Source organism: Cheilinus undulatus, linkage group 24 (genome assembly GCF_018320785.1).
Source record: "Cheilinus undulatus linkage group 24, ASM1832078v1, whole genome shotgun sequence".
NCBI classification, from domain to species: Eukaryota; Metazoa; Chordata; class Actinopteri; order Labriformes; family Labridae; genus Cheilinus; species Cheilinus undulatus.
The window spans coordinates 23,341,804-23,358,469 of record NC_054888.1 but is presented as its reverse complement, the minus strand read 5'-3'; the positions used below and the strand labels follow the sequence as shown (position 1 = coordinate 23,358,469).

Sequence of the window (16,666 nt, the reverse complement as noted above, 5' to 3'; positions counted from 1 at the left end):
ATTGCAAAGAAGCAGCATAAAAGTGGCTGAAACTGATGAAAAAGGGCAAAAATGGGTTAAAAGTGGCTAAAAGAAGTGGTAAAAATGGGCTAAAAGCAGGAGAAAGTGATTAAGAGTGGCAGCAAATGGGGGGAATGGGACATTTAATGGCAAAGGGCAGCTGAAATGGTTGGAAAATTGCAAAGAAGCAGGATAAAAGTGGCTGAAACTGATGAAAAAGGGCAAAAATTGGATAAAAGTGGCCAAAAAAAGAGGTAAAAATGGGCTAAAAACAGGAAAAATGGATTAAAAGTGGCAAGAAACGGAAAAACAAAGGCTGACAGTTAAGTTTGACCATTAAAACCTACTGTGTAAATGCTGGAAACAAACCGGTTACTGTCACTTGCAATGATAAATTTCTGAGGTCAAAGTTCAAAAGAATAATATAATAAGAGCCACGCGTTGAGTATCACTGTGTTGAAGCGTTAAAAACTACAAGTACCAGTATCTGTTCCCACTCCCAACTTTCTCCACGCGAGCTCGCGTTCACGTGCAGCAGAGAAAGAGACGTGGGGTAGCAGCAGCAGCACAGCACAGCTGCTGCCTCATTTGCATATTCGGCGCCTCCACTACACATGCTGGTGACGTCGACCAATCAGAGCGAGCCATGACGCAAGCCACACCCGCGCGGCAACTCGCGTCGCGCGCTCCATCCCCAGCATTGTACAGGCGGCGAGGCAAGCAGCGGCGGTTGTTTATCGTTTTCCACATCAGTTGGGGCTAAAAAAGTGGACTTTTGCGTAGTGTTAAGTTAAATTCAAGCAGGTTTGCGTCTCTGCGGAGCTTAACGTCTGCTTGTAAACTGCGCTGACGTGTTTTAAAGAGCCGCTCACCGCCGACTTCACAGCCAACTTCTACCGTGGCAAAGTTATTGTTGGGTACCCCGTGGGGTTTAAAGTTCAGCTAACAGTAGCGCCACCAGCTACTAGCAGGTAGTTAGCTCACTAACTTTGACGGTAACGTTAGTCACTATGGCAGCTTTGTGCCAGCCACGACGTGCCTTGGTGGAAATACCTGCTCCTCAACCTAAAATCGCCGGTAAGTTGAAAATAGCGCCCTTTAAGGTGTCAAACAGTTTCCTCTCTTTGTGCAGGAGGCGCCACTTTGCTATCATGCTAATGTTATCACGCGCGCGCACTCACATGGTTAATATGAGTTTGTCTTACAACAACATGGACCGATACTTCAGCTTTTATCGATTATTACGGCGGAACTCACCACACAGCAGACTGGTTATTTATTGTATACAGTAACGCAAGCCGCAGCCTCTTCAACAGGAGGGTTTTAATGCTGTTTACCTTTGTACACAGCTCGTATGAGGAGATCCTACCTGGAAATTTTAAGTGCTCGTTTGGCTCCAACTCCACTTCTAAGAGGGAGAAACGCAACTGCAAACACGAGGCGTGCACAATCACGTGAGTACATGGCAAAATTATTAACGCCGTGGATGCAGATGGAGAAATGCTGTTTATGTAAAGGTAGAACATGTATGAAGAGACGAGGTTTAAAGCTGTGTTTCTCTACCCAAAGGGGGTCGCAGAGCTGTTTTCAGGGGGTCTTAAAGTACAGTCAAGTCTAGTTTAGTTATCTAGATTAAAGTGTTACCAAGAAGCCTTTGTTTGTTTGTTTTTTTAATCCTTAAAAAGAGCAGAAATCAACTCATCATGGAAAATAATTAACATTAAATGTATGCATCCGCCACTCCCAGATCCTCAGTCATTATCTATGTTTGTTTACATTTTGCCAACTCATAACTGATGTTATCTCCTGATTATTCACAAAGAGGGCATGTCTACAGTGGACTCCTTAGCCTCCTAAGCCTTTGCTTGCAATGCATTTTTATTTTCTCCCACTTATTTGACATAATTTGGACCTTATAAGTTTTAAAGCTCAGCCTTCGACTGTGAAAAGTTCTGAAAAACATGTTTTTCTAAAGTTTACCATAAAACACCACCTAATTTTCTTTAAATAATACATTTTATTTACTTGCCTGAAAAAATTCTCAAAGCAAATTTACCAAAATGTACAAATATATTCCCCAAGATTCCATGAATATTGATGGAAAATTCCTCCAAATATTTCAATAAATTCGCCGAAAATTTTATTAAATTCTTGAAATTTCAAAGGACACCCTGCTTCCCAACTCACAGCCAAATTCCCCAAATAAAAAAAAAAATGTCCCAAGTTTTCATGAGCATACCTAGAAATTTCAAAGCAAAGTTTCCCAAAATAATTAAAATATAATTTCTCCATAAATGAACACAAAATAACTGATTTTTTTTTTAAATCCCTAAACATAAAAAAATCATGCAAATACCCAAAATTTCAAGGCAAGAACACTTCCAATGCAGCTCTAAAAAAATATGCAAAAATCTCCAAAAATTTCCACAAAAATTCTGGAAAATTTCCACTATACAGTCCCAAAATTATTAACGAAAACACCTGAAAATTTGATAGCAAATTCTCCCAGTATTTTAAATGAATAACTTAAATTTCAATGGACAGTAACGACTGTTTCCTCAAAATGCAAACAGCAGAAATAACCACTATGTTGTCATAAAGCCAGGATGTAATGTCCTCATATGTGCATGCAGGTCTTAGGAGGTTCATGTATTATTTTTAAAGACACATTAATCCACTCGGGGTTCAGGCAGTGGATGGGACTGGAGGAAAGTTACTACTTTAGAACTCTAAATGGACCTCTGCTCTGCAGTTATCACAAAATTTCTGCACACATTTGGTACAATTCCTGCACTTAACAAAAAAGGGATTTTTACCAGTTTAACAGATTGATTTGGTTTAAATGTTAAAATTCTCAGTCCTGCAGACCTCCTAGCAAAGTCTAGAGCAGAGTTACTCAACTCGTGGCTCTTTTGTGTCTTAATTTGAAATATTTTTGCCCTAGAAAATCTTAAATGGAGGAAACTTTGACCTCAGAAATTATCCACTACAGGTCACAATACAGTTTATTTCCCACAGTCTGCTTTTATTGTCAGCCTTTACTTTTGTCAGTATTTTCCATTGCCCTTATTTGCGGTTTTTTTAACCCTTTTGCTTATTTTGCTGCAGCTTTTAACCATTTCTGCCACTTTTCACAAATCTTACCCTTTTATTCCTTTTTTGCTGCCTTTTGCCCACCTTTTTGTCTGCAATTTTTATTTTCCTATTTGCCATTTTCTACCACTTTTCAATCATTTAAGTTGCCCTTTGCCATTAAATGCCACTTATTGCTAATTTTTCTAAACTTTTTGCTGCTTTTTTCTCATTTTAGTCACGTTTTACTAATTTATTTCTATGTTTTTGCTGGTTTTTGACCATTTTTGCCACCTTTAATTTACTTTTTTGTCACTTCTCACCAATTTTTTTGCCACTTCCTGGCCTTTCTTGCCACTTTTTCTCCCTTTGTTTTCCTGTTTTAGCCATTTTATGCTTAGTCTGCCCTTTTTCATCAATCTTTGCCACTTTTTGGTTATTTTTACCACCTTTAACTTGTTTTTATTACAACCTACTAGAACTACTAGTGTAAGTGATGTAAAGAGCGTCTGTCCTCTGGTCTGAATCGCGTTCATTTGTTCTGCAGTGGACTTGTCCATCGGTGGAGTCTGGAGCAGGAGGATAGAGGAGCAGTGTGAGAAGATGGATGAGCAACATACCCCCCTCTCCAAACAGCAGCTGGTGCAGCTCATCAGATCTCTCATCATAGTTGAACAGGTATTTATCCTTTTTATTAAATATGCAGGATTTAACATATCATTATTATAAACCTAGTCTGTGGTAGAACATCAGAAGTGACCACAAAGATCTGTTTTTCATGCAGCAAACATCACTGTTCCTTCTTATTAGCTCTCACTCAAAACTTAAGAAACTTCCCGCTCTATCTGATTGGCCAGCTGTTGAAACATACTGAGAATAAACGTAATAACTGTGTGAAACCAGGGCGCCACACTGAGCCTAACCAGAACTTTGAACTGCTCTAGCAGCAGAAGTTGATGTAGTACACATCCTGATGTTTTGTTGCTGTTTTTAGGGGTGTTTCTGTGCTGTTAATGAGCTCCCGCTAGCACTTGAGCTCAATCTGCAATTTAGTAAAGCTTGTGAAAGAAACATAAATCATGCTGTTGAAATATGATAGGCTCAGGTGCAACACTGTGAGGGAGAATAGGAGGGAATACGAGCAACAAGAGAGAGGTGATGAGTTTTCAGTCCGAAAAAAGGCAAATTATGTTTTTTTTAGAGGGTGTGTTTGGCAGTGGTGATGTTGCTCATGTCTGATATCAGGGTATTATTCTAGTTGGGCTGCTAGATAATAATCAAACTTTGAAACGTGAATCGGCAGAGCAGCATAATCCGGTTAGCAGACCCAGTTAAAGGTCATCTGTACTCAAGTCAGGTGACCTTGAAAAGCCAAAGAATTGAGTATATCTTACTTTAAAGTTACATGCATTCAGATAAAGCCAGATTACTGTGTTAGTTTGACTAAGACCAGGCTTTTAAAATACATTTTAACACGTTAATTTAAATTAGAGACAGGTTTCCCCGTGCGTGTTTACACGTCATCTTCTTCCTACACATGCTCCACAGCCTCAGTGTCGGTATTTCACCCAGAAGTCTAGCAGCTTATATGAAAAGCATGACACAAGTCACATTTTTGTCTGTCTTGGGATATTCCCACAAGCAACAGGAGTAACATTCATCCCATTTATATGAAAAGTAAAGCACAAGGCATGTGCAAAATGTGCAGAAATGCAGGGAATTGAGAAAATGTATTCACTTTGATATTCCAATCAACTCGAGTTCTCTATTCCCTTTTAGCCTCACATGTTTTTTTAGACTTTAGTTCAGGGCCTTTTCAGTGATATTTGCATTGCCAAAAGGTAAAAAACAAGAACTATACAGTTCAATTATGTGATCTAAAATGTGTTTGATTGCATCCCAGAGCCAAGACACCAGGAACCTGGCAGCCGACCTGAAGTACCTCCAGGAGGACCTGCAGCTGAAGAAGACAAATATTTACAGATCTATACCGTACTCACGGTTCGGCTCCAACAGGGACGCTCACTGCTACAGAAAGGCATATCCCCATCTGGTGGCATTCAAAGTGAGTATCATTGGTTGTAGCTTAAATTGAAAACTGTTCCTCATCTTTAGATTTAAGTTTTAGAACTGTCATTTGTAGAAAAGTGTTTTCAGACTTTTAAAGGAGTTCTGGCTCTCTAAGCACACCCCTGCTGCTGCATCTTAGCTGAAAATCTTCTGACAGGATTTTTTTGTCTGGCGCTGAGTGTTTTCTTGTGTCATCCTCATCTCATCCTCCCCTCTTAGGTTTCTTGTCAGGAGTGGGGCCAAGTTCTCCTGAGAAACAAAGAGTGGGACGCCGTGTTGGAGCACGCCCTGATGGCGTGGCGCTTCACCAGCGAGCTGCCGCAGTGGGACACGGCGAGCCACAACGCCCTCCGAGAACAGTGTTACAGCATCCTGGCGGCTCACAGCCTCTCTGCACTCCAGCACTACCAGCCTGAACCCAACAGAGGACGAGAGCTGCTCAGAAGGTATGACGCTAGGTTTCTCACTGTCAGACGTCTAAGTTAAACATCTTTGCAGGTTTTCCAGCTTACAATAATAAACAGGAAACACATTTTTTATGCTCTCCAGCACTGTTCCACCCACTGATATCTTTAAAACATAATGAGGAACTATTAGCTTTCAGCAGTGTGGACATAAACAGAAATAATGAGCTGTGTGAGAGAGAATTTTTTGCCAGAGCTGATGAATTGCATCAAATTACTCAGTAGTGTGGCAATTGAAGTGGCCAGTGAGTGTTTACCCATTGTAATCAGATTATGACAATAATAAGCACTGATATTATTGTCTAAAAACCACAAAACAAAACCAGACTGTTTGCTTTGGCTTTGTCAGTTTAGATGGTTAGTAGTAACAAAAATAGGTTGAAAAGGGCAACAAAAGAAAAAAAGCAGCAAAAATGGTGAAATCAAGGGGTTAAAGAGTGACAAAAAGCAGATTAAAACTGGCAAAAGCAATGGAAAATGGTGAAAACGGTTAAAAAGCTGTATGAAAATGACTTAAGTTGGCAAAAATTTGCTATAAAACTGGTGTAAAGCAGTTACAAAGTGCCAAAAATAGATTGAAAAGGGCAACAAACAGATAAAGCAGCAAAAGTGGGGAAAGAAAAGGGTAAGGTGGTGTTAAAACGTTAAAATAAGTGGTTAAAAAGTGGCAAAAATCAACTTAAACTAGCAAAAAGCAATGGAAAAATGGTGAAAAGCATTAAAAAAGTTTTAAAAGTGGACTGAACCAGGCAACATGCTGTAAAAATGGTGAAAAGCAGGTAAAAAGCCGTATGAAAATGACTTAGGTTGGCAAAAATTTGCTATAAAACTGGTGTGGAGCACTTTAAAAGTGGTAAAGTTGGTATTAAACTTGCACAAATCTTCTGTTAAAATGGTATAAAGTGGTCAAAAAGCAGTACAAATTGACTGAAATTGGCAAAAATCTTGTAAAAACGGTGAAACAAGGTTAAAAAGTGGTAAAAAAAATTTACTCAAACTGGCAACTGATGAAAAGCTGGTAAAAAGGGGCAACAATGGACTAAAATTGGCTAAAAGCACTGGAAAGATGGTGAAAAGCAGTTAAAAGTTGTGAAAATTGACTAGAATTTGGCAAAATGCGGTAAAAATGGTGAAAAGCAGTAAGCCAATAATTTTTTTCTACTGGTGTAAAATAGTTAAAAAGTGTTAAAAATGGACTAAACCTGGCAAAAATCTTCTGTAAAAATGGTTTAAAGTGGTCAAAAAGTTGTAAAAAAAATTGACAGAAATTGGCAAACATCTGTGGTATATACGGTGAAAAGCAGTTAAAAAGTGGCAAAATAACTTAAACTGGCAAAAAGCAATGGGAAATGGTGAAAAGTGATTAGCTTTATCATATTAGATGTGTGGTTTATTTCAGTGTTGTGCCTGCATGCTCACATCTGAAGAGGTGTGCCATGCTGCTGCGTAAAGATGTCATTTATTTTGTGAATTGGCGTTAGCTTGTATCTCTAGACGTTAAATATCAGGAACCCCAGACCTCACTTTACGTGCATTTGCAGCAAAAATATCTCCAGCATTTTCCCGCCGCATGGCAGAAACATCTCACGACTTTGACGGCTCAATCTGTGGCACTGTTTCGGGTGTACCTCGCCTCTTTGCTACGCATCAATTGCCGAATTGCAACATGGGCATCCTACTGGAGTCCAGTCTGCAGGCTGTTGAATGTAAGTCCACCCCCCCCTTCAAGTCTTGGGTTGGAGGATCTGCTCTGGGCTCCACCTTCTTCTCCACTTGGGTGTTCACGTTAGCACTCACTGGGATCTTTAGGTGTTAACGCTGGTTTAAAAAATTCAGCAGCTTTACTGAAAATCAGTTAAAGGTGGCACTGCTGCTCACATGCTGAGGTAGCTGTTAGCTTTAGTTGAGCTATAAAGCAAAGATGCTAAAGCTAGCATGTCTTAAAGGGTCTGCATGTTTAGCTGGAGGTAAATGATTGTAATTTACATGTTAAACTTGGCTAACTGATGCCTCTTCTCTCCATCTCCAGGTTTAAGATGGCTCAGCTGCACAGCCAGTCAGTCGTGCCTTGCATCCATCAGTTGCAAAGGATTATGGGATGTGCTGATGACTCCCCCATGGACACAAAATAACGCCAAAAACACTTTGGGAAAAATGCTTCATGAATTGCCTAACTTGCTCTTTGTGGCATAAATCTGCAGAGATATTCTTCCAAAGGACAAATGTGACGAGTGCCAGATGAGGCAGTAAAATCCTGCGTATAAGGGCTGAAAATGCAGAAAACCTTCTATTTAAATGCATTACATTCCCACTTTACTTGAAGCTATTTTAGTGAGGATTGTTTGTTGAATGGTGTCTCAATCTTTTGCTTCAAAAACTTTTAAGAGGAACAAACACTGAAAATGTCGCATTAGCTCGGAGCTGGAAGCAGAAACAAATGCTTATTTTTTATGAATAGCTTTGCATTGATGGGATAAATGTGGAAAGTATGAAATGGCCTTTCTGTGTATATATGTCCTTGTTACTGTTCACAATACTTGAAACTTTGGCCTGTTGTCTCTGACTCCAGCTGTTTTTATATGTTCGTCTTGTTTATAGAGAATTGTCTTTGTCTCTTATTGCACTGTTCTTTGTTTGTCCTGAAAACTTGAAAAATGTCAATAAAATAGACCAATAAAGTTGTTACATTGTGCCTGCGTTTTCATCTTTTCAGTGTGAAACCGTTGCTGCCTTACATTGGCAGAAAAAGTCGTCTGAACATGCAGGGTTCCCTGCATTAAATGAGCAGGAACAAGAAATTGGGTATGTCCTAATAGATAGACGTTGCGTTTCATGTCATTATAAAGCAATAGAGGGAACATATATGGGACTGAATGCCTCTTATGGTCAGAAATGCAGTGAATAACGCTCTGAGTTCAGTATCGTTTTTAAATAATCATCAGTATATGAAAAGGCCTGAAGCACAGGACTATTGAGTCGCCAATTGCCGGTTTTCAAAGAACAACAAAGCTGAAGTGGTTAGATATGGAGCTCTCAGGTTGCATTTAATGCTTTCAATAGACCTTTTCTCTATTGACATAGCAGGAAAAGCACACAAGTATTGATAATTTTATTCTAGTAAGTCAACTCAGCCGGTCAGCACTGGAAAATACAGGTGCATGCAAGGCTGCCCATAAGGCGGGATAAAGGGGAGGGCCCTCTGGGACCCATGTAGGTCAGGAAAGTCATGGTCGATTGGAAAGTTGATCTGTGAAAGGCGTATGTTACATTTAACATGAATAATGACCATTTTAATTTAAAAAGAAAGTTATTAATGTTAAAAGATTATCATTTTCAGAATTTAAACCCAAATTCATTGGAAACAGGCTACCTTTTTTTTGGTGATGTTAATCTGGATGGGCACACTGAACTAAACTGTTTGGACTGACTGTTTGTCAGACGTCATAGCTAGGCCATGTTCACAAATGTCAGGACACCAGAGAGGATTGTAGCAGATATTGAGATAGCTCAAAGGGGGGAGGGGAGGGTAATTAAATAATTGCAAAAGAATTGGCAACAATGGCTAAAAGTGAAAAAGGGGTCAAACTGGCAAAAAAAAACTTAAAAAATGGAAAAAATCAGGAGAAATAAGTGGTGAAAAGTGGTTAATAGTGTCAAAAATAGGTTGACAAGGGCAACAAATGGATAAAGCAGCAAAAATGGGAAAAGAAAAGGGAAAAGTGGCGTTAAAATGTGAAATAAGTGGTGAAACAGTGACAAAAAAAGCAGACTAAAACTTGCAAAAAGCAATGGAAAATGGTGAAAAGCGGTTAAAAAGCAGTATAAAATGAGTTAAACTGGCAAAAATTTGCTATAAAACTGGTGTAAAGCAGTTAAAAAGTGGTACAATTGGTGTAAAACTTGCAAAAATCATCTGTAAAATGGTATCAGCAAAAATGTGTCAAAAATGGTGAAAAGCGGTTAAAAAGTGGTAAAAAAATTTTTTTTACTTAAACTGGCAGGAAACTGCAGTAAAAAATGATGAAAAGCCAATAAAAAGGGGCAACAATTGAGCTAAATTGGCTAAAAGCACCAGAAAAATAGTAAATAGTGGTTAAAAAGCATATGAAAATGACTTAAACTGGCAAAATGTGGTAAAAATGGTGAAAAGCATTTAAAAAGCAGTAAAAAGTTGACTAAACCTGGCACAAATTTTCTGTGAAACTGGTGTACAGTAGTTAAAAGTGTTAAAAATGGACTAAACCCGGCAAAAATCTTTTGTAAAAATGGTTGAAAACAGTCAAAAAGTGGTAAAAAAATAATTAAAAAAAAGACACAAATTGGTAACAATCTGTGGTAAAAATGATGGAAAGCGGTTAAAAAGTGGCAAAAAATATACTCAAACTGGCAAAAATCTGCAGTTAAAAATGATGGAAAGCGGTTAAAAAGGGGCAAAAATTGGTTAAAAGTAGCAAAGGGGGGCCAAATGGGTGTTTAAAGCACAGTGAAAAGTAGTCAAAAGTTGCAAAAATTGTCTTAAATTGGTAAGAATGGGATAAATGCGGAAACAGATGTGCCAAAATGGGAGGGAAAAGTCATGAAAAGTTGTTGAAAAATGGCATAGTTGAATCATTTGAACATCAGACCTCATTAATATCTTCACACTTCCCAGCTCTAAAATGAGGGAACTCTCATGCTAGCACCAATGCTGCTGATCCAACACACATGCACTGATATCATCAATAAATCATAACTGGGGGGGCTTTCTTTGGGTCTTTCAGGGGCCCAGCAAACTCTGTGGGCAGTCTTGAGTCCAGACTAGTAGAGAGCCACTGATCTAAGTCATTTAGGATGCACCACTATTATTACATTTATATTTGGGTGCTTGTTGATACTGAGTCCAAATCTGAGTGCTTATCTCAGTTGTTTTCAGTTAGTCTCATTATCATCAGATGTTTTTATGCCACCATTGATGGTTTAGGAGTCCCTACTCTGCAGTTTGCTCTACTTTTGTCCTCTTTTATGTTGTAAAATCACCAAACTGCAGACATGGCTGCAGCTTTGCCTTTCTATAAGTGAGTGAGTATAAATCAGTATGAATACAGCAGCAGAATGGTCTTCTCTCTTACTTCTTTAAGTCTGTGTGCTCAAAATCTAGTGCAGTAGTGGAGCAAGCCTCTGTCTGAGATCCCTCAGAAGCCTGTGAACATTGATTTGTAGGCGGGAAAAGTTCATTTGTGGGCTGTTGGGTGTGCAAAGCGCCTCAATTGTAGACTGCTGCGTCCTAAAGATGTTTCACTGCAGTAGATAATGGGATTAATCGATCAGTGGGGTGATAATTTACCCCAATGTTCACACATTGCTCATGCAGTTACCATCGTCTACCACTAGATGGAGCCAAAGCTGCACCGTACGCCCACATCCTGTGGCTTTATTATTGGAGTCAGGCTTATGACTTTAATATGAATGCCAGTGTAGACACAGCAGTTTCCATGGTAGTGTGTAGAGAGAATATTAAATGATTTTAAAATGCTATTTATGGTTTGAGACGATCACGCAGAGGCTGGACGGGTGCAAGGCCGCGGTGATGTGCTCTGTAGGTTCTCAGTGTTGTTCAATATTGCAACACCTTAAGTGGCATTTCTGTCCTCAAAAGCCCCCTATCTTTGCTTATACCCTCATTGGTTTGTATTTGGCTTTTTTGTTATTGGAGACTATCAGGATTCATGTGTTTATTAGTCTCTAGGGGAATATATTTAGCTCGAGCAAAGAATTTATGTAACTGTGGTCAACCCACACACATGGATATATTTTGGGATTTGGTTTTCTGTCAAATGAGATAAAGAATGGTGGGTTGGTGTTGCTTTAGAACCCAGTTATTAAGCTATGGAAAGCTTTTAGAGCGTGCATTTGATATGGATGATATTAACCACTGTGTAGCTGGACTAGTACTCACATTTGGCCTACTAGTACATGACTAGGCCTTACTAGTAGAGCGAACAGTGACTAGGAGTACTAGTAGATGTAAAAATGCCCACTAGCACCTTTTAAAGACTTACTGGTAGTACTAGAGAGCCTTAAAATGTCCACTAGTCCTGCTAGCAGAGCTTTAACTTTCCATGAGTACTACTAGACCTTTTTCTGACCTTACTAGTAGCTTCCTGCCCATTGTTTCCAAGGTAGCAGAGAAATAGGCGTCTATGCAATTAATAGAAAATCTCTGCACCCAATGCAGTTTGTATTTTGCCAGCATCACTCTACCGAGATAGCCTCCTGTCATTTCTGAGAAAACATACAAAGTCAGAGAGACAAGGGTGGTTATGCCGGGTTGTTTTCTTAGTCCTGAAGCGAGCTTTCGACATGATAAACCATGACCTGTTCCTCGCAAAACTGTCACATTTTAACTTAACAAACAGCGCCCTCTGCTGGTTGAAGTCATACTTGTCAAATAGAATAAAAGCTGGAGAGTTATAGTCATCCGTATGACCTGCTGAATGTTTGCTGAAATGTTAAAGTTATATGCAGATGGCACTCTATTATATTCCAAAACACAGCAAGAATCTGCAGCTGTGGTACCTGTGTTTCATTCAGTCTACATCTGTATGCATGTTTTTCTCCCTCCAACCAGTAGGGGGCAAGCCTGTGTCTGAGTCAGGGGAGAGAGACTTGATATGGTGGAAAACTATAAATACACTGGTGTGATTTTCGACTCAGTTTGACTTTTAATTGTAAAAATTACCATCGTATAAGACCCTTTCTCCCTACAATACTCAAGCTCAATACAACCAATCATATCTCTTCAAAAAGACGATCAAAACCCTGGGCAGGAAACTGCACTATTTCCATTACTGTAAGCATAATAATCTAATCTTTGACAGTTACTGAACATATACTGTCTTATTTTAAAGTTTTAAATGGTCTTTCGCCCACCATTAAATAATTTTATTCAGAAAAAGAACAACTAAAGAATAAATACTAAAATTCTATAACGCGTCAAACATATCACAAAAACAAGAGTCTAGAGACGGTGAGATAAGTTTAGGCCTAGCTGATATTTATTACACTGTACAAGATACAGAGTTACAGAGCAGTTGATGGAGAGAGCCCCGAAAGCTAGTGACAGACCCTTTTATAGCATCTAATCTAGACATGCAACTAGACATGAATCAAGCACACACATACACACTTCTAGAGGGACCACCAAAACATGTTTTTGTTCTCTTGACATTGCTTCTTGCAGGTACCCTTGGTCCCAGCCAACTCTTGCCTAACCTCGTGATATCAGATCTTTCCAAATCATCCTTTTTGGTCATGAGAATCAGCTCCTCACTAGTTTCTCAACCTCCTTACCGGACTGAAACATCTGTAGACCCTTCTCAATTGTTCACCTGACCTGAGAGCCAATCCATCATGTAAAAGATGCGTTCAGCCTCTTCTGAGAACAGGCCACAAAGCAGCAGAAGCAGAGTTAAATAGTTGAATTGTTATATGCAGTAAATTAATATGTGAGTACTTATATGAGATATATGAAATATCTAAACAAATAAATGTCTTCTAGTACTACTAGGTCAGCACAAAATACTTACAGGGAGGCAGGAAAGAAGTGAATCAAGGCTTCCTATTGGCTCTCCGGTTCAGATTTTAAATGACAGATTTGACATCATTTGCATTTATTCTACTGGTACAAGCATTTTAAGTCTTACTAGTGCTAATAAGATTAAAACGTCTTCTCCTACCAGCAGATTGTATTTGACCTTACTATAGAGCTTAAAATGCCTACTAAAACTGGTAAAGCCCTCGTAAAGCAAACTATTAGACCAAAATTGAGTACTAGTCCCCCTATACAACAGCCAATATCATCGATATCAACTTACAGGAAAGAACATTTGAGCTTATTTAATATTGGCTATGATATAGAGTGATTTATTTGTTGCATTTGTTGAAAAATACATAAGGAATTTAAAAAATTGTTGCATGTCAAATCACAAATGCAATATTGTAAACTAAAAATTGCAATAAGATTGTTTTCCCAAATCGTTCAGCCTTGGTAGCTACTCAGCAACCTTCTAGTGGAGATGGATTTAGAAATCCACCTTAAAAAGCTCCAATTCCCATCGTTTGTGCCATGCCAAAGCTAGTTCCGACTAATCAGCGCCAGCCTGACAAATCCAGCCCAATGGCCGATAAAAACCAGCCCGAAACTGCTGAAATTCAACATAAGCCAGTTAAACCTCTGCATATTGCTTGTGTCGGTGCAGGTGTGCTGCTTCTGTGTGTGGCGAGAATTTCGATTGGCCTGTGTGGCAGAGCGGATCTTTGGTAGTACGCCATGTTCTGTTTTTGTGTTTCACTGCTGGCTGATTTAGTTGTATTCAAGGGTAAATAGAGTAGTTTATTCTGCTTTGGATCAAAAATGGGTCAGTTCAACCAGCGGACAAAAAGATTGACCCATGGCACGTAAGAAGCAGCTACAGGTAGAGTTTAGTTGTGCTGAAAACCGATAGTAATGGCTTCCGCCAGTGTGGATGTAGTGGCAGTTTTGTCAGAATCAACCCACATTTGAATGAGCTAAAGAGCGCTAGAGTTTGCAAGAGTTACCAGGGGTGAAGTTTGAGTCTGTGTGGCTGCCGGTGGAACGATTAGCTCAGATGTAGCCACAGCGGCAGTTTGATCGAGCCACACCAAAAGCTAAAAAAGAATAGATGGTGGTGAAGAGTGGTTAATAGTGACAAAAAAGGTTGACAAGGGCAACAAAAGGATAAAGCAGAAATATGGGGAAAGAAGGGGGAAAAGTGGCGTTAAAACGTGAAAGTAAGTGGTTTAAAAGTGACAAAAGTGAACTAAAACTGGCAAAAACCAACAGAAAATGATGAAAGCAGTTAAAAAGTGGCAAAAATTGACTGTAACTGGCAAAAAGCACAGGAAAACGGTGTAATGTGGTTAAAAAGTGGCAAACATGAATTAAAAATGGCACTAGAAAATGGTAAAAAGCAGTCAAAAAGTTTTAAAAATGGACTGAACCTGGCAATATGTTATAAAAATAGTCATAGGAGTTAAAAAGAGGTATGAAAATGACTTAAACTGGCAAAAAACTGCTATAAAACTGGTGTAAAGTAGCTAAAAATTGGTAAAATTGATATAAAAGTTGCAAAAATCTTCTGTAAAAATGGTAAAAGGGGTCAAAAAGAGGTAAAAATTGACTCAAACTGGCAAAAAACTGTGGTAAAAATGGTGAAAAGTGGTAAACAAAAATTTACTTAAACTGGCAAGAATGTGCAGTTAAAAATGATGAAAAGCAGGTAAAAAGGTACAACAATAGACTAAAATTGGCTAACAGCACCGAAAAGACTGTGAAAAGCAGGTAACAGTGGCAAAAAATTGACTAAAATTGGTAAAAAGCAGCAGAAAAATTGTGAAAAGTATTTAAAAAGGGGTAGAAATGGACCAAAACTGGCAAAAAAAATTGTAAAATTGATGTAAAGCAGTTAAAAAGCGTTAAAAATGGACTTTACCTGGCAAAAATCTTCCGTAAAAATGTTAAAAAGCAGTCAAAAAGTGGTAAAAATTGACACAAATTGGCAAAAATCTTCCGTAAAAATGGTAAAAAGCAAAAAAAAGATTGAATGGAACTTGTAAAAAGCAGCAGAAAAATTGTGAAAAGTGTTTAAAAAGGGGTAGAAATGGACTTAAACTGGCAAAATGCCATAGAAATGGTGAAAAGCCGTTAAAAAGCTGTAAAAAAAAATGAGACAAACTGGCAAAATTTTTCTGTAAAACGGGTGTAAAGTAGTTAAAAAGTGTTAAAAATGGACTAAACCTGGCAAAAATCCCCTGTGAAAATGATGAAAAGCAGTTAAAAAGTGGTAGAAATTTTTACTCACACTGGCAAAAATCTGCAGTTAGAAATGATGGAAAGTGGTTAAAAAAGGGCAAAAAAAATTGATTGAAATTAGCAAAGGAGGGCCAAATGGGTGCCTAAAGCACAGTGAAGAGTGGTCAAAAGTTGCAAAAATTGTAAAAATGAAAAGATGTTTTCCTGCCTCTCCTGAACTTAAGCATGGATTCTCCATCGTCACGGTGGAGGCTGAGTTCTACTGTAGCCCGTGTATGCAATGGCTGGTACCGTTGAAGGGATTAGCTGTAGAAAAGTGGCAGATTTATCAGATTTTGTGGCTCATTAAAACAAGAGCAAAGAGCTACACCAGAAGCTTTTCATGGCCCACATCATAGTCCACCGTTTACTCATGACTGCAGCTTGCATGGAGCTGCACATGCATACAACCTAATTCTATCCTGTCGCCTTGATTGGCCCGTCATGAATGTGACAGACCCAAACGTTCTCTGTGGAACCTTCCCCAGTCGTATTAGTGGTACTAGTAAGCCCAGATATACCAGCGTCTTGCTGTTTTTACCAAAGGAAAAACATCAGTTAAGGGGAAAATACAACATTGTTTCTAAGCTTTTGTAGAAAATTAGCTTTCATCGCTCGCTCCTGGAGGGAAATAAGGCTGCAATTATTGACATTTTTTGACAATAATGTTGAAATTACCCCTGCAAATTGTTCTCCCTGTAAATGTTCAGTAGGGGAACTAGAGGCTATTATCCATATGCTGTAAATACATGCCCTGCTTTTCACCTGAGATTAGTCTTTGAAGGAAGTGTTTTTCAAAGAGGCATCCAGAGGGGTTTCCTGAGCTGCTCCACAGCCTACCAAACACTTGTAAAAAGCCAAAATTGAAAGGGGACAGATTTTTGTTGTAGCACTCTTACTTATCTTGGCAGTGTAGAAGAAACAACCCTCCAAAGACGTGTGAGGAGCTCTGAAGTAGCGTTTGCAGCCATTTCTTTATTATGAAATGGCTGCGAAGATAAAGAAAACAATCGATGCTTTACAGCTCCCCTGTGCCTCGGATGTTTTTGGAGGTTGTCTTTTCTACAGCACCGAGATCAGAGAGTTACCAGACCCCCCTGTTTGTTTGTCTCTGTAGCTGCTGGCCATAAAGCTGTAAATATTATATCGCTCTCTTTACTTTAAACACCCCAAGAGTGGCTGCTTTAAGCTTATCCAAAATAAGCAGTAG

At 38.9% G+C, this 16,666-nt stretch overlaps 1 protein-coding gene across 2 annotated transcripts; it reads left to right on the top strand.

Moving 5' to 3' along the window:
* The first annotated feature begins 678 nt into the window (after positions 1-678).
* LOC121506292 lies at positions 679-8,291 on the top strand. Of its 2 annotated transcripts, XR_005991632.1 has the most exons (7): positions 679-1,077; positions 1,350-1,454; positions 3,620-3,750; positions 4,976-5,137; positions 5,362-5,588; positions 7,148-7,312; positions 7,636-8,291. XR_005991632.1 is itself a non-coding variant. In XM_041782029.1 (6 exons), exons 1-6 carry the CDS (start codon positions 1,011-1,013, stop codon positions 7,736-7,738), a joined length of 795 nt encoding a protein of 264 aa, XP_041637963.1. In that variant the 5' UTR covers positions 680-1,010; the 3' UTR covers positions 7,739-8,291. The 2 variants fall into 2 exon arrangements, 1 of the variants encoding a protein (XP_041637963.1); XM_041782029.1 differs by lacking the exon at positions 7,148-7,312 and having other exon boundaries at positions 680-1,077.
* The last annotated feature ends 8,375 nt before the right edge of the window (positions 8,292-16,666 follow it).